General features: G+C 35.1%; 2 protein-coding genes across 5 annotated transcripts in view; both read right to left on the reverse strand.

Annotated features, from left to right (window-relative positions):
- The window catches only part of LOC108976562, a 264,077-nt gene that overhangs the window by 102,817 nt on the left and 135,664 nt on the right, over positions 1 to 25,596 (reverse strand). The gene's annotated exons all lie outside the window — the stretch shown is intronic.
- LOC108976564 (tigger transposable element-derived protein 4-like) lies at positions 7,265 to 8,250 on the reverse strand. The gene is made up of 2 exons (XM_018945762.1): positions 7,767 to 8,250; positions 7,265 to 7,708 (listed from the first exon to the last, which is right to left on the reverse strand). Exons 1-2 carry the CDS (start codon positions 8,137 to 8,139, stop codon positions 7,362 to 7,364), a joined length of 720 nt encoding a protein of 239 aa, XP_018801307.1. The 5' UTR covers positions 8,140 to 8,250; the 3' UTR covers positions 7,265 to 7,361.

Below are 25,596 nucleotides of genomic sequence, written 5' to 3' on the forward strand. Positions count from 1 at the left end.
ATATAACCCTATATCTGACTCTTTTAGTTTTAGGACTTAAAAACAACCGTTATGTGAGCAAACCTATAATACTCTCTTTAGCAACTTTGTTGCGAGAGTATAAAAATAAAAATTTTAGATGAATTGAAAGCGGGGGAAAAGATTACAACAATCTCAAAACGTACAAATATACATGAAGCAACAATTCGTACTATAAGGAAAGACGAAACCTCCTAATAAGACGTCGCTAATACAACCACTCGATCAGGGCATTATTGCTACTTTTAAACGTTATTATGTGAAGCATTCTTTTCAACACATAATAAAAGAAATTGAAACAAATAATGAAATGAATGTAATATCTGCGTGGAAAGCGTCCGATGTAAACAACTGCATAGACTGCATTAGTTTCTCTGTAAGAGAAATTAAGAAAACCACTTTAAATAGGTGCTGGAAAAACCTGTGGGCGGATGTAGCGGTAATGCATACTGAGAATGAGACATTATCTGAATATGCCGATATTTTCCAAGTTTCCCACACGATCGGAGGAGAAGAATTCCACGATATGACTATTGAAGATATCGATGAACTATTCGAAAGTGTTGTTATTTCCGATGATGAGATTTTGCAAAATTTTGCAGAAAACGATTGTTATGACAACAAAGAGAATGATTAGGACAGGGAAGAACATTCAAGCGCTGCTGGTCTTAGTGCATCTTTGATCCAAAATGGGTTAAAGCGGTGGAATTAGAAAATCATTTCCTCAACTTGGACCCAAACGCGGAACGGTCTGCAAGATTCCAGCGTCTTAAATCTTAAACGTATTTTATATTATATCCATATTGTTAACATTCCTAGAATACTTTTGGTTTGTTCCTTTTAAAACTAATACATATGTAAATAATACCATGAAAATCTACAATGTTTTAATTGTGTAAGTTCTCACTGTACAAATAGATAGATTCACATATGAAATTAGATCTTTTTTACAAGTTTGCCTTTTATCACGATTTATTTCGTTAATTGGTCCTTATAGGGAGTTTCATTTTAAAGTCTGTTTTTTTTTTTTTTTGCACGGGGAATTTACTGTCCCAGTTAACCGTGCAGTTACAGCAGCGATTGTTTCCTCCGTTCGAACTGAAAGGTTTCGATGGTGAGGTCTTCTGTTGACTGTCCCATGCTCGGCAAAATTGTTTACAAGTCTCATTATGGTCCATTTGCTCGGAGCATTGCCGACAAACGTGCGCCTATACTCTCTTTGAACCGAAACTACGGACTCCAGTGCGTGATAGCGGCGGACAATCCAAATTCTTGTTTCAGTGTCCCAGTTATCCATTTTTGTTAAATGTAAAAGTCAATCTGCAAAATAAAAAAGAAATTAACGAGATTCATTAAATACGCAAAAAGCTATTTAATTTTTTTTTGGTAGCGGCTTTCATCAGCCACCCTGTATAATGACTAGCACGATTGAACAAACTCTTCTACATTACTATTATAAAGCTGTTAGATAAATTTTGAAGAAATATGAGAAAATTTGTGAAGCATTTTCACCGTCAGCAAACTGATTGGACCTTATCAGTGTGACTGGCAAATCAACAACCGAACAAGTATTCACCATTCGCCAAATCTTGGAAAAGGTCCGTGAAAGGAGAATCGACACACACCACTTCTTTGCCGATTTCAAAGCTGCTTTCGACAGCACGAAAAGGAGCTGCCTTTATGCCGCTATGTCCGAATTTGGTATCCCCGCAAAACTAATACGGCTGTGTAAACTGACGTTGAGCAACACCAAAAGCTCCATCAGAATCGGGAAGGACCTCTCCGAGCCGTTTGATACCAAAGGAGGTTTCAGACAAGGCGACTCCCTATCGTGCGACTTCTTCAACCTGCTTCTGAAGAAAATAATTCGATCTGCAGAACTAAATAAGTATGTACCATCTTCTATAAGAGTGTAAAGCTGCTGGCGTATGCCGATGATATTGATATCAAAATTAGCCCAAGGAAGCAAAACAAATTAGTCTGGCAGTGAACGAGAGCAAAACGAAATATCTCCTGTCATCAAACAAATAATCGTCCAACTCGCGCCTTGGCTCCCACGTCACTGTTGACAGTCATAACTTTGAAGTCGTAGATAATTTCGTATATCTTGGAACCGGAGTAAACACCACAAACAATGTCAGCCTCGAAATCCAACGCAGGATAACTCTTGCCAACTGGTGCTACTTCGGACTGAGTAGGCAATTGAGAAGCAAAGTCCTCTCTCGACGAACAAATACTAAACGCTATAAGCACTCATAATTCCCGTACTGCTATATAGTGCAGAGGCTTGGACGATGATAACAACTGATGAGTCGACGTTGCGAGTTTGCGAGAGAAAATTTAAAAAAAAAACCGTGTAGAAAAAGAGGCGTTTTCTGTAGTAAAATGGGGGATACATGTCATGTCATCTGAAAACCGTGTAAGATTACCAAAAAGCAAAATAAGTCTGCTAATGCAGAATTAAGAACAGAAAAATTAGAATAGAAATAAAGAAAATTATTTACATATGTACATAATTATTCGCGGCTACTTGATAACAAGCGCAATTGTTTGCGACGAACTGACTATGATCACTGGAGTCATCATTTCGGCAATGTAAATATCAGTTACTACTATGTATGTTCATTCCAGCAATGGTGCTAAGTATGGTAAAAGCAAACATAGTTACAAGACAGTGATTTTAAAACCGTACTAGATTAAAAAATTATTTTTTCTTATATATATTTTTTTTCAACCGTGTAACTTCAAATCAGAGTATAAAGAAACCGTGTAAAAAAAGAGTTGGGCGTAGTTCACTTTAATTGACATTACAACGCTCTTTAAGAATAATTAATAAATTGTATGTGCACTTCTGACCTGATATAGGATGTTTGAAGAATGTAAGACATTTTGTGAAAGTTCAAGAGGTGCATTTACCTTTAACCTCATATTTTTCTATTAACTGTGTTGTATAGTCAGAACTCTGGAGAGAATGCGGCTGAACGCTTTTCACGTTGTGTCACAGTCATTCCTCAATCACCAAAGCAGAATGCGTCTATCATTTAAATTGAGTTTACCTGTTGATGTAGCCAAACTATTTTTAATATTCATAATTTCTTCGATGAAAACACCTCTTTAGCATGAGCGACATCAGGTATTCTGTCGTCTTCCTTGATGCTCCGAGCAATTTTTCTTTCAGCTTGGATGCGCTAATATTTTGGGCCTTCCTCTACGATAAGGTTTTTTGAATTTTGAAATAATGTACACCGAACAGTGTTATGTAGTCTTTTGACAACACTGACTATTTCGCGAGTACTCTTCTTCTCTTACCACTATTTGACTTCCAGAGCTCGTAAAACTTGAGGCTATTGCCTCATCAGTTTTTTTTTTTTAACAACTCCACAAAAGAAATTCGCTTACCTTAAAGTACAGGTTGATCCGCAAATAAGCAAGTGTATCAGTTTATTTGGACGACCAAAACTGATCATTTAAGTTTTTCCAATTGTTAACATCAAAATTAATTAATTTAAACAATTGCAGCTTAAAAGTTGAAATAGTTGAAAAGATAAGATACTTTACAGTGTAAACAACTCTTTGGAGAAGTTTGGTTTGTTTCACTGTATGCGTCTATTAATATTAATTAATTCAACTAATATTTGTTTCATAGGTCGTTTAGAAAATCGTTAGCTGAAACAAGACGACAAATAATCTGTGGCGGATTCGTCAAAATGACGGAGGGTTAGGCGTGTAGTGTTAAGCTCGAAATCTCTTATAATTATATTTACAATATAATATAGGCATAAAAGAGACAATAGAACCATTATGTTGCCAATATTTTCACACAGCTATTATCACCTGCAACGCTAAAACTCGGATTTATTCATAATAAATCATCATAGGCATCTTTCATATCTGCTCCAAGTCAACAACTCGTCGTTGCTTTTGCTCAAAAGTGAACTCGCGCAGCAACCACTTTGCACAAAACTTTCTCATATCCATATATTCACTTTTGGTCATCCTAAATTCTTTAGCTTCACCGATTTCGGTGCTCATTAAACTAAGGTCTAAACGTAGCTTATGATTGAAACCCAGAGAAAAACACCGTCACGCTCACAAATCGAGATTAACCTAAAGCTTATAAAGTGTCATAATTAAGCACTAAACTAAGATATAAAACTATAATTTGACACAGGGGATCGCAGGTTATCTGTGGATAAGAAATTTTGAAAAAGTGGGCGTGGCCCCGCCATATAATGTGAATATCTCCCAAACTATTAAAGCTACAACAAATTCCACTTCTTTCGTTCAGTTTCCAGTACACAAATCAAGAAGCAATTAATACAATGGAATATAACTTTACACGAATGGTTTAGTGTGTGCCATCTTATGATCAAAAATTATTTAAATCCAATAAAACCATTCAAGCCCCTAGGTACCGAATATTTAGACCTCAGTACCAATAATTGATTTTTGAACGAAAATGAGTGATATATATAACTGAACACATAACAGTGTATCTTTGTGCCAAAAATAGATAAATTTGAGCAAAAACTTGGCCTAGACCATATACATAACTCATATCAGGATTTTCGAAAACTCGGTTGACTTTACTCTATGTGATTGGTTTTACACCTTAAAGTATTTCCCCGGCTTTAATTTTTGCAAGGTGCAAGAGTATAAAATGATTGGTTGCCCCCGAACTTAGCCCTCCCTTACTTCTTTTTGTATAAAATCGGAATAATTTAATATTATAATAAACACAATTTTGATGAAAACAAGGAAAAGTTAATCTTTATGCAATTTAATAATGGAAAAATATTTGGATAATCATTAACACCATACTTAATTTTTTTTTTTAAATACTCATATTTAATAAACATTTTTTAAAATTAAAAAAAAAAATATCAAAATGGTAGTCATTACGACGCCATTTCCGGCAGTCCCTCGGAAAAAAGGTGCATCCGTGTTGTCAGCAGAAATGTTTTCTGGGTCATCTCAAATAAAAATAAAAAAATATGTACGTGGTTTAGTAAAGACAATAAATAGGTATTGGACGAAAGAAAACAAAAAAAAATATGAAAATTGCATTTTTGCATTGTATAGCAATTGCTGCATGCGCCCGAAAGTTAATGGACCGCAGGCTCAGCCGAGCCACTACACCGACCGATCTATTGATTGATCTGTCTATTAGAAAAGCGTCAATTTTTAGCTCACTTGATTGATTGAAATTCTCTATACAGTTCTTCGGACTCTGACCAAAGTTTATTTCGTTGACAATTGCCTCTCTATTTTATTGAAAGCTTTTGTTCCTATTTATACGCAGCTCTTTCATGATTGACATGCCTTGATATATTATGTTTTGATTGATCGATTAATTAGCAAAATAGTCGTCATTTGCATGCTCAATGGGTTATTCATTCAGATATATACGTTTCATAATAACGAAATGGGCAAGTAAATAATTTTCTCACTAAATAAGAGTATTAAATCATATTCAAAGAAGTAAAAGAAACCCGGTGATTTCTTGTTTATATTCATTTAATATCCAGAACGGTCGAGAATCTCTAAATATATATATATATATACATATATATAAGGTACACGTTTTATTCTCGTTCTTATTATTGTTATCCTTATATGTTAATAATTATTAGTTAACACGCAAGTACTTGAAAAGCTTTCGGCGTAGCATAGACAAAACTTATGAAGTAAAGTACTGTCGACGAGCTAAAAATATTTCATCCCATCATTACCCGAAAATGTTCCGAAAAAATAGAGAATTTGTCAGCAAACACTTTCTGAGTTTTTTCAAACAATCGAATAATCTTTAGCTCTAAGCAGTGAGCTTTGCGCATTCAAGGCCAAGGACGTTTTGTAGCGCACAGCAAAAGCACTTAATATAAGGTGTGCAAAAGAGCTTCGCTCAAGTGATAACTTAAGTAGATTAAAGTGTTATCTTTTGGTGCTTAGAAATAACAAAACAAACACTTTTTATGTAAATATAAGAGCGCTTCGGTATATTTGGTACAATCGTATCTTCAAATCTCAAGTGTAAGACACCTGTAGCTATTTTTGGCTATTTAAAGCACTCTCTGCCAATTTCGGCGCCAAATGAGCAAAAGTGATCCGAACAACAGAGTTACGTTTGTGCTGTTTACCTTTTTGCGTGAAACAACAATGAAGCTATTTCTGATTTCTTCAAATTGTACTAATAATATATTCGAATATTTGTATACCTCAACGTGACGAGCTGAGTCGTTTTAGCTATGGCTGTCGTCTGTCTACATATACGCGAACCAGTACTCAGTTTTTGAACCCGTTTTTTCTTCCCATTTAAACCAAAAATCGAACCACCATTGCATATAGCTTCCATACAAACTGATCGAACAAAATTAAGTTATTGTATGGAAAACTTTATATTTGTTTGATAAGATATCTTTACAAAATTTGGCATAGATTATTGCCAAGATAATGCTAAAATATAAGTATACATTGATCAGATGCGATCACTATAGCAAACAGCGCCATATTTTAATCTTTAGATTAACTATACTTCCTATAAGAAATGCACAGTCGTCATCATTTATATAAAGTGACTTCACTTTGGTATTGCCCATTACATTCACAAACTGCTCTCTTTCGCTTAATTGTGTCCTCCATTTCCTAAAATATAACTATTTATTATATATATTTGTTTGTATATTGATTTATTTATTAAAAATATATACAGCATAATCCGGTTATAATGGACTCCACGGGACCATGTCAAATTGTCCATTATAACCGAGTGTCCATCTAATCAGAATATAAAATTTTTAACTCAAAAAGTAAATTCAATGTGTTTTTTTATTAAAGCAATAAAGTTTATGCATAAAAATACAAAATTAAGAAAATAATAAGTTTAATTAAGTCCTTTGAAAAAAGTCAGGGATTTTCTTTTGGGTGAATGCCTTATTGGCAAAATCTTTTTGTAGTTTGATTTCGAGTTTATTGAGCAAATTGATTGCATCTAAACTATTCTCTTTTTGTTGAAAATATAGCTTCAGTTTCCTAGAATAATTCATAGCGTCTTCTATTTTTATTGTAGATTCGGGCTGTGCTAAATTTTCATAGACGGATTCTTCTTCAAGCAGCTCATGCAGAAAGTCTTGAATTAAGTTATTGTCTGAGTGTTCTTCTATGGCTATAATATTCTCGTCAATTATTGAATATTCATCAAACTTGCTTAAAACCACTACGTTATTAATTTCGATAATTTTGCTCAAAGGTTCATCGTCCCCCGGGTCGAAATCTAATCCATGAGGAATGTCTTTTACCAGACCAGCATGTCGAAAACAGTTTCTTATGGTTTCCTTAGAGACACTTTAACATGCAACACTTAACATATTGACAGCATCTAAAAGACTCACAGCTTTTGTCGGGTTTGCTTCTTCAGGAAGGTCCATAATTTTCATCAGAAGCTGCTTTCTATAAGGTTGTTTCAAGCTATTAATGACGCCTTGATCCATAGGCTGAAGAGCCGATGTAGTATTAAGCGGAAGAAAATGTAGCTTAATGTTGTGAAGACGAACTTGAGGATGAGCAGGGCAATTATCTACTAATAGCAACATTTTAGTATTGGTCTGAGAAGTCATCCAGGATTTGTTGTTAGCACAATAATCTACCGGCAACGTTTTAACGTTTTTAAAGCATCTGGGGTTGTTATATTTTCCTGAAAGCAGACATTGTTCAGAAACAGCAGATTGTATTAAATTGTATTTAAAACTTACCAATAACCAATAATTTCCGTTTTACTGTGCCCGATGCATTAGCACAAATCATGGCAGTTATTCTTTCTTTAGATATTTTTCCACCACTGCATGTTTCACCTTTGATCTCATGAGTTTTGTCAGGCAGCATCTTATAGAAAATTCCCTTTTCTTCCGCGTTAAAAATGTTGCCCATGGAATAATTGTTACTTATTGTAGGCCAGGTTTGTAATAGCCAGTCATTTGTAACACTTTGGTCCACAGAAGCCGATTCACCACAAATTTTGTCGAAGCAAATAGTATGCCTCTTTTTAAATCTATCTAGCCATCCTGAACTGCATTTAAAATTATCATCGACAGCTTCTCCGAATTGATTGACTTTCATCATTAGCATTGGACCACTTACTGGAAAATTATTGGCCCTTTTCTGCTGAAACCATTTAAAAAATAATTCATCAACTTGAGGATGTGTCGCAAATCTTATTATTTTTTTCTTGTCGTTGACTTTCCAATCATTTTTAATTTTTTCCCGATTAATCCATATGTTCGAAACAGTCTGTTTTTTAGGTTTTTGTTCAAGCAAATGTCAGCTTGTGAAGTTCCTCCTTCAATTTCTCATATTATTGTATATTTTTCATGCAATGTAATTGCTCGCTTATTTTTTTCCGACATTTTTCTTAAAATGAACAACTCTCAATGAAAAGCCAACGAACGTCACTTTCAGCCCACCGCAGAAGTGGTTTGCCTTCTTTGACTTAGAATCAGAGAATGATTGTGTCTCTTGATCGAATTCGGGGAAGTACAAAAGTTTGCTTATTGCCAACTGATTGCCAGCTTTGTTTTGAAATTTGATTGTGAAAGCTTCGGTTATAATGGACAAAATCCGCTTTTATTGTCTATTATAAACGGAGTCCATTATAACCGAGTCTATTTTAACCGAGTTTTTTTACATATGTTTGAACTGGGACTTGACAAAGRGGTACATAATAACAGAGTTTCCATCTTAAGCGAGTCCATTATAAATGGATTACACTGTACTACTACTTGAAATATACATTTTAAATTAACTGCTTATATAATTAAAAAAAAAAAGGAATTAAAACTTTTATAAGCACGAACAGACATACAAATGTATGTTTCCAACTTTTCCACCTTGAAGTTTAGCAATCACTCTTATATGGGCGGTTCAAATCAAATTTTTGCATAAACTATTGAGTCCGCAAAGGATTACATACCTACTTATAAGCATAACAACACAATGTGTGTGTATGTACCTACAACAATATGGTGCAATGCAGCTACCTCATTTAGGACCACGAAAAATTTAAGGTGCGTGCAACTTGACACTCATTTGCGGCGGCACGATGCCGCGCTTGGCTCTGGACACTTAAAGTGGATGGACAGACGACACTGGGTAATCGACCCCAGCGTCAAATGTGCTCAGTGGTAATGTCAAGCAGCGAGTACTAACGATAAACTGTAGAGTGGCCATATTCATTTCAGTACGCTGTACTCGTGCAACGTGAGTGCGAAATGAATAGAAATCAAAAACTTTTATAAAAACTAAATAAAAAGATATTTATATGTATGCACATATGTAACTGAACGGAGCCTTATAATGTGTGTGTGTGTGTATTTGTATCTGTATACTAGAGGCACTAGCATGAACTTTTTCCACTGCATTGTTATTGTTGCATGTGCCTGTCAAATTGAAAAATGTGCGTTTGCCAATGATTGTGACATTAGTTTTCTTAAGCTATCACATACAAACATATATAGTACATATACATGCATACACTTAACATATACGATACTAGCCTAGCTTACACTGAAAGAGCTGCGGCGACCGAGTGGTTTATCTTTTGTTGGGGCCACAAGCGATTGATTATTGGCAAACACGCGTAGATACCGCGTCGCGCCGCATTAAGGCACAGGTAAGGCACAGCCGCCACAATAACAATAACAAACCATCGTTCCCCCATACGCATACACGCGTGCATTGAATTGCACACAGTCTGGCGCCTCCAATAGGTGCTGTCGTGTGCGCTGCGATCGCGCGATCATACTGGCGCTCAACGCACACCACTCGATATGAGATGACAGCTTGATAAATTGCCAATGGCGGAATTGGCACGAAATTTGAATATTGTCTCGTTCGATGTATCGCTTTAGGTGTTCCATATTTTTGTTATTGCTGCCACTTTGGGTGACTGCTTTATTTACACATGCAGTTCCTATGCACCTAAGCTCGTTCTGGAATGAATTTGCTGCCAAAATGAAATTAATTTCTTGACTTTAATGCTTAGCCGTTGAGGCAGTATTAGGATTATAAACTAATTACTAAAGATACTCCGCAACAACAATGCAGCAATGCCTAATTAGGAAAGATACTACTTATTCGTACAACTTTATTTACAAGTGATTACTTCTTAGTAAAATTATCTATTTACTTGTTAGCAGTAAATATGCCGCAAGCACCCCTGAAAAAATAGTGGGAGTAGTTTTTAAAAGGAATGCACCCGGATTATTTTCTTAATAGTACAAATAAATTAGTCTCCAACAGAGGTCTTTAGGAAACTATTTGGTAGTCTTTGTGGTATAGTTGAATATATAATATTAGTATAATAATTGAATTTTTGTTTACATTTCTCTTCCATGCTACAATATTAATGAAATTACCAATTTGTACGATTTTTAATTAATTGTATGTGGATAGAGTGCAATAAAAAATACTATAATATATGTAAAGCTTGTCTGTTGCTATAGCAATTTAATTTGTTGTCCTAATTGGGAGCTTAACGAGGTAGTCAAAATAATATTACTGTCAGGAAGGAGCAGGCAAAACGCAAATATTAAACGTTTATTTGGGGAAAAAAATGAAAAAAGTAAGTATTGACTTTTTTGATGTATTTCATTATTTGTCTTATTAACGCTAACTTAAATATAAAAAAAATTAATTATATTAAAAGAGAAAACGTGTAAAGGTTGAAAATGTAATTGGTTGTGAATCCGTTATGATTCGAAATGTTTAGCATACTAATCGAAGCCTGAAACTGATAGACGTCTACCGGATAAATAAATATGATAAAATGCCTAAGCGCTAACTACTATACTCAAAGCTCATAACATTCTGGTCTAAGTACTCTGAACGGACCCGGATTTTTATACGGCTAAGGACTGTTTACTACAAAAATAAAAAGCTAATAGTCCAAAAAACTACCATTATTACAAAAAAATTTAGGTCAAAGGCTACTGTTCGCAAATTAAGATTTCGATTGGTTCTCCGAAATGGTGAAATATTTTATGGCCCGATGAATTCCAAATATTGCCTATGGTGATAAAAGATCTCACCAATACTTAAGCCGACCGACCCACAAAGAATACAATCCAAAATGCACACCAAAACAGTCGAACAGTCGAGGAATCCAATGGAATGACTTAAGCATGTTCATTTTATGGAGTTAGGCCGATGTACCGTATTAAGGAAACCTTGGATAATACCGTATGCCAACAAAAGCTGTATGTCCAGTGGTTTCAAAAAAACTGGTTTAAAGCCATGCATTGACTTGCACATTGTTGATATAAGACGGGTAAATATTAATCAATTTTAGGAAACAAAATAAGTTACTAAAATAAAAAGCAAATATTTAGCAGTTTTAGAAAACCTATATTTTCCTAATTTATTTTTTACATTATGCTCAACGGTACCTTTGCATATTTCACACAGTGTTCGTTTATTGATTTCAGTAGTGCTTTGCATACAAATAGTTTTTTCGAAATTTTTATATACTTGCTTTGCATTTTAAAACTCAATAAATTATAGAAAAAGGTGTAAAACGCTGAATTTATCAAATTAAAGAGTAATAAAGCATATATGTACATTCTCATATACATACATGCGCGCATCTCGGTCACAATTAAAATTCATAACTGGACGTCGATAAATTTTATACGAAATGAAAAGGTGGTATGCAAAGATATGAAGCTATGTTCGAATTGTTTATATCTAATTGATTGGCAACAGTAAGTCCAGCGACAAATTTTTATAAACACAAAAACACAAAGAAGTCGCTGCACCAATCAGGCAAGAACCAAACATAAAAACACGTGTATAAATTACATAATTTTGACTTGACTTGCGGAAACTTTTGTATTTTAATAAAAAACAAGAAGTAAAATGAGTTCCTCATCTTAATAAAAAATTAGTTTTGGAAGAAAAACTGCTTATAAAAAGGAGTTTTGGAAAGAGAAAGTTCGTTTTTGAAACGATACGGATTTTCGAGCCCACGTGCTCCCCGAGATAGCGTTTCAGATGAGATCTTTTAGTCATATCTATTCGATTCTCAAATTCTTACATATATGTAAAATAAGAAGTATATAACTGAACTTGGAGAGGAAAGTTGTTGTCCATAAAAACAGCCCCGAAATGAGCACATCAAAGGAGTCCTTGGATATCGCAATCAGTCTGAGTGCACTTTTCAACAGATTTAGCGTTTACATTGAATAAATCGAACAAAAGAGAAAAAAGTACAAAATAAAATAACAATAACTAATGTCGGTGATGATTTGCTTGATTCGAAGAGCGCCCTATGTATATATACACACACTCATGCACACATATGCAGCTGCAACAGACCCACTAATTGCAATAAACATTGAAGAATCATTTGTAATTAGTAAATGCTGCTGCATGGCCATTCTCAGTGGAGGGGTTTCAGTGCAGTGTACGGCGTGTGAGTGCAACAAACTCTGTGCCCAGGGCCAACAGCTTTTCCATTAACACTAAATCCCGGCATCGTACAGCGTGATGCGTCGGCGGTGGCAGAGGCAGGTTCCCCGATTCATACTCCCTCAGCAGGTGACCGCTTTGCAGACATTACGCTGCGACCGACCAACAACAGTATGAGTAATCTCCAACAATTTTCATTTCTAATAAGTCGGGCAATTGACAGCCGCAAGGTGTGCAACGATGCGTTCCAGATGCGCTTTTCCAACACTCAAGCACATACATATACACACACGCCTTTATTTGACAGCACGTGATAATTGCTGTGGCGATTGGGTGGCGACGCGTCTCTGCCACAATCAGGTCATTGCGTTTTATGTGGCTGGCGCATCTCTGTTGTGGTTCTCTATGCGGTTTCACGCCGTCAATGGGATGCACCGTTAATGAGGTGCAAAAGTAAACAAATTTTCAAAATTTATATTTACCTTTTTATCTGTTATTCTATTCATTCACACAAATACTAACATGACAAGTATGTTGTTGTTGTTATTCGTTGCATTTCATTCTTTTCTAATTTGTTTTTGGTTTGTTTGTTCTTTCTGTTCAAATAAAAGGCAATCGCATTTGTACTGGTTACTTTTCGATAAAGTAAATAATCAGCTACTATTCTTTAACGAGCTTCCACTGACTGCAACTTTTCAACTAAAATCTTTGTTTGCATAAGAATTATTATGTTTGTGTCTTTAGCTTAGTATCCAGCTCTCAAGAAATGTTAAAGCTTCATATAAAAAAACGCTTAAGAAACGGTCAAGAAACTTTCCTGCGATAAATTTACTTGTGTTGGTATGCAGCTCTAAAGAAATCTTGTACTAATTTTAATACATTTTTTCAATAAAATGCGAACATGGCAAACCTGGTTTTGCGAAGAAACACCAAATCAACAATTGTTTCTTGAATGAAATTCAAAGTAATCTTTAAATTCGTCCTAAATTAGTTAAAATCTTTATTATGAAGTATATTTCATTTTGAAATGTTGTATACAAACTTACCAATCATCAACAAAATTCCTTAAATCGCAAGGAAAGTATTTATGTTACTACACGCATACATACATGCATAATACGCACAAAATTTATTTTTTGTTTATTCTCTCTTGCTCTTCTAATATGAATCATTCACAATGCGTAACTAGCTGTCAGAGTTACTTGAAGAAATAATGTATTTTTTTTTCTTGAGCAATTACTTTAGAGCTGGATAGCAACCTTATAGTACGAATTATAAGCATTTGGGCTTTCAAGCTTTTGGATCCCATAGCCACAGGAGCTTATTGCATTCATTTCATTGGACTTGGTTGCTTTGACATTTGTTGGGCTAAATTTCACATGAAGTCTCTAACACAAAATAAAACTTTTTGGTGGAAAAAATAGTTGCCCATTCAAAGTTACCTAATCGATGTGAGAACTTAGTTTTGGAATTTTCTTTTGCTCTTAAGTTGAGTACGTTTAAATAAATTTGCTTGCTAGTAACTACGGGCACATTATCTATCAGTAAAGGGTGATTTCCGACACCTGAATGTATTTTTTTATGAGATTCAATTTATTTTATCCATTTTGGTGGAAAATTGGTAGAGTGTCGTTTCGGTTAAAGAGATTTGTTAAGATTTAACATTATCTGCAGAGAGAGACCACTACGTGATTTTTTTCGCAGTAATGTAGCATTAACAATATGTTCCATGACATATTAGCTGTCAATCGTTTATAATGCAGTTGAATTCCTGAAAATTCCTAAACTTAAACAACAAAGTATAACACTGTCAGCGCTACGACAGTAAATGGAACAACCGACTGGAGCGACCACTAGAAACCAAACGTAAATACATTTTCTTGACTTATGTATGAGTTTCGAATCACAGACATTTTACGTGTGCAATAAAAACAAAATTCTAAAGCGCTTGTGCAACAAGAAAAGCCTTAGCGAGAGGCTGGGGATTAACAAATATGAATTTAGGCGCGTATAAAACCACGACGTGCACCATATTTTAACGCTGATGAAGGCGAGAGCGGCGCATTTTGTTTGTATTCGCATGTCTGTATCCAACATATCTTGCGAATTTGCTGATTTTAGTTACAGCGCGCGCCGCATTGAGTGCTATATGTTGCTTTTGTTAAGTTGTTATGTATGATTATTATTTTTCTTAGATTTCTGCGTTTGAATTTTCAAATGCAATTTCAGAAATCATCACCCAATCGCGAGAAATCGATTTCATCGAATTTACACGCAAATGAAATGAGTTTGCAGCGACTATACGAGCGCGTTTGTGATTAAAACTAACTTAAGTCGTTTGTGTAAACGATACCTACCGCGCACCTATGTATATCTACGCGAGCGCGTGCAGTCTCAGGCGAGTGTCATCAGCCGCCAGTTGCCAGCGCCGAATAGCAAACAAACTGGCTGGCGGCACGCAACAGCGCGCTGTTGGCGCTGATTACCGCCGTCGAAATTGCAATTGCTAAGCGGCACCAATTGAATGTTGGCAATAAAATCGGTGCGCTGAGCGCAAGCAAGCGAATTAAAAATTAAAATGCAATAATGCTGCATAAACGAAATGCCATTATGAGTATTTGCTTGAGTTTGTGGCGGTGGCAGCAACAGCAGCAGCTTTGAAAACGCGCCATGTGGCACGCAATCGTTGTAATCAAGAACTCATAGGCGCAACAAGGACTCTGCTGCTATTGTTATATGATGAAACTCGCGGCCGGTTTCAAACCCTGCTTTTTTCATTGGGTCGGCAATAAGCTAAGTGTGCGCGAGTGCTCAATGTTTGATTGTCGCCTCGCTTGCTGTAATTGCAAATAATTTGCGTGCGTCCACATTTTGTGTTGCCCCTTGTAAGGTGCCATTTGGTGAGTCATCTTACTTGAATATTGTGTTTTCTTTATGGTACATGCTTTGTTGTTTTTTTAATGGGTTTTTGGTGTCTCTGCTTTGTTGCGGCCGGCTGAAATATGAGTGTTGCAAATAGGGCGCGTAGGCGCTTAAGTGATTTCTCGAATACTCGTCAGTGAATCCCGCTGACGGAATTGGAAGTGGTGGGTATTAAGCTATTTAACGCTATGCCATTGTCTTCTTTTTTGCTTTACAAAATTGCTAAAAACACTGTGGAGTAGGTAATTCAATATTTTTAGAAGTCAGTATTTAACTGCGCGCAACTCAACCAAAGTATGGTTAAACTTCATTTTCTTTAATACTTAACTCACTATTTGCAGTCAACTGGATCTCAAATAGATGTGTATTAGATTTTCTAGCGCCTGGATGACTTCATGAAAGTGAGCTTACCTGAAAGAGTTAACAAAGAGATGGAATTTTTATTTAAAGTAAGTTATGTATATCATATTATGTATTTAATGCTTTTTAAAAGGATGTGTGATTAAATATAGATTTCAGAAAAAGTTGCAAAGTAAATGTATGTCTCGGCAAAAAAGTTTTTGAAGTCATTAATATTTAAAGGTAACTGTAAAAGCTCTCAATGCATTGATGCTTCAGATGGAAGGTACTTACATAGCAATGAACGCTTTTCAACTAAAATTATATTTGCTTAAAACATTAATATTTTACATTTTCATTTGTCCGAAAGCTCTGTATAGACTAAAGCTTCGTAAGGAGGTCGGTCTACAAATAAAATAAATATTTTTATTATATCCAAATTTGTTTGAATTGTAAATTCTCGTCTGTTTTTTGCTCCAAAGTCAAAGCTTTATGAGAAGGGTTCCAAATTCAAAACAAAAAAATTAAATTCAACTAAACTAGACTTTCATATGAAAGTTCTGAGTGAGGCCCAGTGGGAAAATTGAGTATCGGAATTTGTATTCATATTTGTCACGCTAACAAACAAATATGTAACTAAGTACATTTGCCTTCTGGTGTTTCAAGCAATCTGCAGACAAATGTGCATTCCATCATCCGCCGAAGGAACGAAGGAAATGGGAAATTCTTTAATTGCATCCGCCCATACGTAATTTGAAAGTTAAGTGAGGTTTAAAGGCATTAAATTGTGTTATTTCTGCAGTAGGAAGATGTCAAGCAAGCAGCAGAAGCCAAAGCATGCACTTTGTTACAACAAAAACTTGCATTGTGCTTATGCGGTTGCTGCCTAATTAAGGCGATAAATATAAACGAAGCCGAGTCGAAATGTTTTAAAGAGGCAAAAGTTTATACAGACATACATATATTGTATGTGTCTACACCAACATATTTCCAAATAAGCGGATACCCAATTGAATACAATAACGTCTGCTCCAAATAATGATGATTGTGAACTACAAGTTCCCTTCGGTGCTGCCTCGGGCAAGGATGGTGTACAGTTTTTCATTACAAATTGAGTCATTAACTTTATTTATACGCGTTGAAAGCGCGTAACTTCCGCATATTTGGCGAAATTTTGTGCCAACTGCAAGGAACCCTTAGCGATTGCTGATCGGCGGGCGACTATAAAAAGTTTGACGGTCTTAAGTAAGCGATAATTTATTTTCATTTCTTTATTGGAATTGTATTTAAAGATGTATATGATCTATTAATACAGCGACATACAAACTTTTGAAGGCGTTGCAGATATTCCCGTATTTTTTTTTTTTTTTTTTGTTTTGTATATTCGTTCAATGATTTGGGCGACTAACGAGGGCTCGACACAACAATCTCCCAATTGGTTTCGTTCATAATTGACTAGGTGTATGATGATGAGCATTTCAGAAAAGAAAAACGTGCTTATGTTTAACAAAATAATTAAATTATTATTTTATTGACCGTAATTCAGTTTTATTGTTTGCTTCTGAACAAATTTTTATTATAACTTGAGATAAATTTGTTGTAACTATTCGGAAATTTTAGACATGAAACACATAAAGGAAATCTAGGTTATATGTTAGCAAAGTCAACCACAAAGTTTACCTGCGCTGCTGGTATTAGTTCCACACCGTGTCAGTCCGTCCCCAGTCTGGCTGTGTAGAGGCCCACGTTCTTTTCTCTCTAAGAAGCTCCTCATTTGTCGAACCCACCGTTATTGGACAAATATATAGTTACTATGCATCTAAAATAACCTACTGTATGAGAAGCTATTTTAATTGAAAAGTTATCTCAAGGCACAAATTATTTTCCAAGGCAACGATGTAAACTACTTTTTTTGTGAAGCGTATTATAGCTTCGGTACAGCCGAAGTAAACGTTGTTTTAGTTTTGCTATATATTTGCTTCAATTTTAAAATAATCTATTTGAAAATCTATGAAAGGTTCTACCTACTTAAACTAATTAAAAAGTTCAATTTAAAATAAATTTTTCTTAAAGCCCCTAAGTTGCTCCCATAATATTCCCTCGCAACATCAAGTCAGAATACAGGCTTTCGTATGTAATGCAGACGTAGACTGCAATAATTTGTGGATGGGGTTTCCCTCGTTTACCACTTTCATTAAAATCTATTACAACAAAAAAGTTCCTTTATGTTTCAGATATTTTTGCTTTTATTCTTGTAAGCGCTCTGTATCGCATAATGATTGATGCAATTGTATTTGCTTAATTAACGACCAACAGCAACATTTTGCAGGCTTTATAACTCATTTGGGTTCAAGAAATAAATTTTCACAATCTTCAGCGTAGAACGCGTTTCACTTGAATCTCCAGGCAAAACAAAAAACAGGAATGTGAGTAGTGAACGGCCAGAGTTCACAGAAGCTTCCAGATAAAGAAGTAAATCTTCTTCAAATATCAAAGTGAATTCAAGTCGCTGCAATGTTCTTTGTGGAAACACTGAGCTCCCAGTAACTTCTTATGCAGCTTCCGCTCCCCAACCACCCCACATACATATAGTTTAGTTCACTCTAGAACTCTGCGTATATATTTTTTTTTAATTTCTTTACCCTCTTCACTCAAAGTTCATGTTTTTCTTTTCATTTTCTTTTTTTTTGCTTAATCTTGCTTTCATTTCGTAGCGCACTATATATACTTAACGGCAATTGTCAACTGTCAGTGTCACTTTTAATTGGTTTGTTTACATTTCTGCAATCAGCTTTTATGTGACTGCTATTATGGTTGCCGTATCGCTGCCCAGCGATAAAAAAATATGCCTAATGTGTTGAACACAACGCTCGCGACAGACTGCAAACGACATTTGTCAAATATTAAAATACACACGCTCTTACGGACAGACCTATTTTGACAGCGAAACGACTGCAGGCCGACAGTTGTCGCTCTCGCTAACTACAATATATCCTTATATTTGCAAACGATAGTAGGACGACAGTAGAGTAGACAGTAGAGAGATGAGGAAAAGTGGTGATGCCACCAATATGTAAAATTATTCAAAGCTCTAACAAACCTGAGGTTATTTTACAAATAAAAGCATAAAATAGCTCTGTTACATCATTTGTAATAAAAATTGATAATTTGAAATGTATAAATTTACCCATTTACTTATTTTTTCCTTAAAAAATTTCACTTTGAACAAGATATTAAAATTTCATTGAAGTGCATGGTATTAGTATGGCCACAACGAAATTGTGTACATGCAAAATGAACAACCGCGTTGTTTTGGTCACGTAGTAGGATTCACAACGTCATTTTCAATTCATTGTCGTGCGGCTGCAGTCTGTCGCAGCATTGTGTTCAACACATAACTCTCCTGCCACTTGAAATTGAGAGCGTAAATTACCTACTCGACTTTGCCGGTTGGCTGGATCGGGTAGATTTAACGTTTATTAATTAGAATGACTGATAGCAAAAACAGTCAAAAACGTAGAATCGTGGCCCGTGTCAACTGATACGACCTATCTTATGGGCGCGCAATGTAAGTGAACAGTGAAAAACGATACTCCCTTCTCTCTTTGCCGTAGGATGCCGTAGGAATCCACGACATTTTGGTTTTCGCCGTAGAAACGTGTCAGCTGATTGCCAATCTTGATATACTGTAGTACTTATAAAAGATGTCTCCAATATGTTTGAAATTTTCTTAAAATAACTCAAAATCCTTTGTTGCCAGTTTTGTTATTTTATATTATGAAAAATTGTAAATGAAAACTTGGATTTGTACAAAACTATACTACGCGCATTGAGCAATGACAACATTGTTCAAATGGAAACAAACAAAGATGGCTAATTTCTGCGTTTTTACCACGGGCTCAACTTTTGACACATTTTGCTCGCTAAGGAATGAAAAGGAAGGAAGGGAGTAGCGTTTCTGACTGTTTCTGCTATGAAACGACCAGATTTAAATTCTCCCAAACGAATATGTGTATGGAAACAGATTTTTAACCGCCGCTTAAGTTCACCAATAAAAAATTTAATACAATAACAAGAAAGGGAGAAGCGAGACATATGTTAGATAAATATGTACATACATATGTATGTACATGTTTTTTAAATAAACGTTTTGGGATGCGATGCTTCGGGTTAAAAATCCACAATTGAAAATGATAAAAATAATTAACGTTTATAGTTTAAAAAATCAAAAACCACAAGAAATTAGTTACTCAATGCATGCTTAATATAGTTCAATATAAAAATATATTCTTGTAACCTGCTGCTTCCAAGTAAATAAGCTTTGTCCACCTAACGATTGTTTGTTTCGTCTAAAACTAATCGAGATACATAAAGGTTTATCTATGTATATATTATATAAATGATCAGGATGATGAGAGGAGTTGAAATCCGGATGTACGTTCGTTCGTCCGTCTGTTAGTGCTAGCTGTAACTTGGGTAAAACTTGGAATATCGTAAAGAAACTTGGTACACATGTTTCTCGGCATTGTAAGACGCTTGGTATTGCCTAATCGGATCTTTGTTAATAGGTGTAAGGATAAAATCTCCTAAACCACTAAAGCTATAACAGCGAAATTCACCTAGAACAAGTATTCGTAGAGCTTCGACCGACAGTGTTAACTCCGCCTACTCCCAACATAACGGTACTGTTAAAAACTATTAAAAGCAGGATAAATCAATAAATATAGGAAATACGCCAGAGACATTAAATTTTGCCTTTGAAAGAGTATGACAGAGCTTTAAAGTAGCTGGGGTCAAAATTGGACGTTGGGCAAGGTACCCCTGGGTGCTTGTTGGACCGATGTAAAAAAATTGGGGACATAACATTTTACTGACGTCCTTAACACAATGTTAACACAAATTTAAATTTTATGTGATTCTTTCACTTTCTAGTATACAAATCAAATTAATATAGCGGGATAAAAGGCAAATAGTGCCCTTGAATTATGTGACCTTATGACCAAAACTTGTTCAAATCGGAGCAAAACTGGTCAACTGGTACCGAATCTGGGTCACCAGTTCCTAGGTTGATTTTTTACCAAAATTTCGTAAAATTTTTGGAATATATACATACATATGTATATAACTTAAATTCAGAGTGAATTTTTTTCTTGATAACAGTACGCCTGGGTGTCAAATATGGCTTGAGGTTAATACGGGAAGTAGAGAGCGTGTCTTTTAATTACGGTGCATTTTTGCGCACTGGTTAAACCCGAATTTAGCCTTTCCTTACTTGTAATTTAATAGATGATGGTAGTTGAATTTAAATGTGTAAATATAAGGATGTTGTCTGATTTGACTACACTAAAATTAGTTTGGCAATCCTTTGTCCCTGTGTCTGCTGGGCTGTTTGCTGTTTGCTGACTGCGCAAACCAGCTAACTGACTGTTTGAGTGATATGCGTCAAATGTGTACATGTCTGACAAGTGATATTTTTTGTATAAATGTAAAAATAGTCTACATCGCCTTATTAATTTATGTATGTACCGTAAACACTTTATATTTATGTATGTGCATATACATTTTAAATACATATGTATGTATATCTATCTTATACATAATGCCCATATACATATATACATACATATCTTATACATAATGTACATATACATACATACATATATATGTACATTTTCCCAAGTGAACTTTTAATTAGAGTACAACTTTACCAGTAACTATTCGAGGCCCGATAACTTTTTTCTTTATGTGTGGTTTTTCTATTAATTATTACTTATGTATAATTGGTAACGGCGCATTTTACATTGCCCATTAGTTGTATGACCGCATACAAAAGCAGCTTTATCTTCAGTGGATGGTATCAAATGCTGCCCTTGCGTACAGTACTGTGACATCAACTAATCAACAAAAATTTAGGATCTATACTCGCTGGCAGACGAGTTTCCAACTACATAAATTACAGAAACTAAAAATAAACGTATTTAGAACGCAAATTTTTTCCGTTACAAAAATTCAATTTTTCGTGGTCCATTTCAGGAAAAAACCTCTTTTAAAATAACTGAAAGAAAATATAGTTTATTAAAACATATCTCTCCTCCATAATTCAACTGAAGTGAACCAAATTTCATTAATGTACCGCTATTCGATATTAATCTTAGAGAGGAAATGATAAGAAAACAAATACTTTACGAATGACTTGCATGCAAGACGCTTATCAGAACTTAACCCGAAGTTGTGATGTGCCTTTGTCAGATAAACTCGGCCATATCAGAGAGAAAACCACATCAAAAAAGCAAACAAAGAAATTAAGACAGTGGGGTTTTGTACCTTTCACGGAACCTAATAACAAATAAACGAATATTTCTATTTTTCCCCTACAATGAAACCACAAAAGTGGGGAATACAAGATATAGAAAAAAAAAAAAACGAAATTAAAAAACACAGGTCGATTATCAAGCACCAACGAATGAAAGATTGTAATGTAAATAAACAAACAAAATACCATTTCAAGAGAAAGGTAACTCGAAGAAAAGGAACATTATGGTTTTAATTAAATCAAATAGTAGAAATGTAAACTTAATAAGGAAATACGAAAATTACTAGGTCACATAGACCAATTTATCGGTAGCGATTAAATGAGCCAGACGTACTTGTTATATGTAGAGGGAAAAGCAATAAAAAATATAGAGCATTTTTATACTCTTGCAACCAGTTGCTACAGAGTATTATTGTTGTGTTCACAACTAAGCGAGATAGATAAAACATATCTTTAAATTTATTTAATTCGTGCATTCACAGGTTAATACTAAGTTCATTTATATTAGTGCAACTAATGGTTAAGTTATCCTACATTCTACTTTACATTGTTATCCTATGTGTTACAGTACTGCTTTCTCTCTTACATACATTAATTAAGCTATAATAATATAGTTACATATTGACAGCAGCATCACCTGATGCTTGTCGATCACCGTTGCCTAAATAAGCATATAAGATATTAAATTCTAAGCTAAGCATGTCAGCTGGATTTTGGTTAACACGTCGCCCCGACGTGTATTAATAAACCAGTGCTCCACAGATATAGGGTTATATATATAAATGATTAGGATGACGAGAAAAGTTGAAATCCGGTTGACTGTCTGTCTATCCGTCAGTGCGTCCGTGCATGCTGTAACTTGAGTAAAACTTGAGATATCTCGACTAAACTTGGTATGGGTTATTTAGTACAAAAAAAGTTCGAGATCGGGCGTAATCCGACCACTTCCACGCCCACAAATCGCCATTAATCGAAAACATGTAAAATGCCATAACTAAGAACCAATTACGATATAAAACTTTTATTTGGAATAGGGGATCGCAGTAGCAAAGGGCACCTGTGGATAAAAAATATTGAAAAAGTGGGCGTGGCCCCGCCCCTAATATGTTTAATGTGCATATTTCTTAAACCACAAAAGCGGTACCAACCCAATTCTTCCAGTACGAATATTACAAGAACTAATACTGATAGAGAGAATGGATAAAATCGGATGAAAATCCCCCTTACTCCCCATATAACGATGCTGTTCAAAACTTCTACCAGCGCGATATATCAATAGCTAAATGCGCCAGAAATGAAAAAAAAAAAAATCCCGTCCGGAGTATAACAAGACTTTAAAGGGGCTGGGGTAAAAATTGGACGATGGGTGTGGCATTGCCTACTTTTTTCTTAAATCTCATATCTCGGGACTCGACTACCGATCTTTACGTATATCGCTCTAATGTCTCTTAATTAATTGATGTTAATTATGATACAGTTATTGCACAATGTATTAAACCCAAAATTGGCATTTGATTGAGTGTATTGAGGTATAATTCTTTAGATATATGTATATGTACGAGTATATCCACGTGAGCGGAATATTTAAATGAAATAACTGATCTATCTTTAGTATTCTTGCGTTTCATGATAAGTAAAAAATTGTCCAATTCTCATTTATTTTCTACAAGGATTTCCGTCGGTTGTAAGTTTTCTTATAGTAAATGTCAGACAATAGTTCTTGTTTTTGTTTTAGCTTCCTGGAGCTAATTTTTGGATGTCGTCATGGCACTTGTATGTACATACATACATATATAAGTATGTATTATAACACTGCAAATTCTTCGACATTAGTATTTCAGATTTTCAGGTAAGTACATATGAATGTATTCCAGTTCTCATTTAAGCTACGGGAATTATTTTCCATATTGGTTTAATAATAAGTATCAGAGGGTAAGACTTCACGCATTTGGCAAGTATACAAGGTGCATTCCAAAGTAAACAGGACTTAAAAAAAAACAGAATAAAGGTTCTTTTCGGCAAAATAAATTTAATTGATTCAAGATAGTCTCCTTCTGCTTCAAAACAGCTTTTTGCACGGTCCAAAAGCATGTCGAACGAGTGTTTCAGCTCGTTGGCCGGTATGGCCGCTAGTATGCCGATGCAAGCCTTTTGAATAACTTCACTTCCAATCGATGAAATGTCATGAAATTCTCACTGGAAAATCGATAAAGATAGCAGATTCTAACGACCAGGCATACAGATGGCGCCACCAGTGGCGCTAGATTAAAAAAATTTACTTCTGAACGCACCTTGTATATATGTATATATGTACATATGTATACAAATGCATAGAACACATTGAAGCAAAATAAGCTAAAAAATCGAAGAAAATATAAATGTTTTTCCATAAATAAATATGTAACGAGGTGATGATGTAATGCAACTGCAGCAATGAGTACAAAGCTTTAGCAAAAAGCAAATAAGAAAATTCAACATCATCAACACTCAAATTAACTAGCACGCAACAAAACATCATAAACAACGACAATGCTTTGGCATTCGCTTGTTTGGAAATGCAACAGCTGCACAGCTGTACGGCACATGTTGCAACCAAAATAAAGAGACTAAAGAAAATAAAAATGAAACGAAACAAAATCGTGGGTTGTGCATGAAACGATTTTCTGGTAAATATTTGGCCAAACTTCTAACTAAGAGAGTGTGCAGTTAGAAGCCAAGTTGAACTTACATATGTTAATATTCATCGGGAAGTTTTATCATTCACTGAAATCTTATTGTATCTAAATATATTTAAGTTTTGAAAAACAAAAATTTATTTAAGATACACTGTAGCAGAGGTTTGCACTCACGTCCAACCTATTGGGTACTTCACACTCAACGTACTAAACTCGTATTTACGGGATTGTCATGAGAGCGATTGCACAACCTGTGACTGATCCAAAGCTTTTGAGCGTAGAAAAACGAACGTCTACTAAACGATTAGTTAATAAAATTCTACATTGTATTTTCCAATCTAAAAGCTGAGCTGCAGTGTAATAACTACCACTGGCGTGAAAAATGTGAATCATACTCGAACACGGAGGGCCCTGAACAAAAAATGTGTAATTTCTGTGTTATCGATCACTTTGTTTACAAAAGTTGACAAACAATAAATGCAGTCTTTTGCTTTTCCAAAAGCTTTCAGTTCTGAGATTACACTATATGTATAACTTTACAACCGAATATAATATATAATATAAACTACAATAATCACATTTGAAGTCCGGGATGCGAGGAGACTACACCAGGCATTACTCTATCATCAGAACGTTTGGCAGGCTCAATAAAGGAATGGAAAGTCTTGGAGGATTACACCGGCAGCGATCACCAGCACATTTCCTTCACTATCGATATTGGAACAATCGCTAACCAGTGCAGGAAAAAGACTGCAACGCGAAGGTGGAACATCTCGAAGCTAAATACTTCGAAACTGATCTCCGCAATAGACGAACAAAACCCATCTAGCAGCTCCCCAGAAAACGCAAGAAAAATTGTCGAGCACATAATGC

The sequence above is a fragment of the Bactrocera latifrons genome, unplaced genomic scaffold (assembly GCF_001853355.1).
Source record: "Bactrocera latifrons isolate USDA-ARS-PBARC rearing strain unplaced genomic scaffold, ASM185335v1 scaffold_78, whole genome shotgun sequence".
Lineage (NCBI taxonomy): Eukaryota > Metazoa > Arthropoda > Insecta > Diptera > Tephritidae > Bactrocera > Bactrocera latifrons.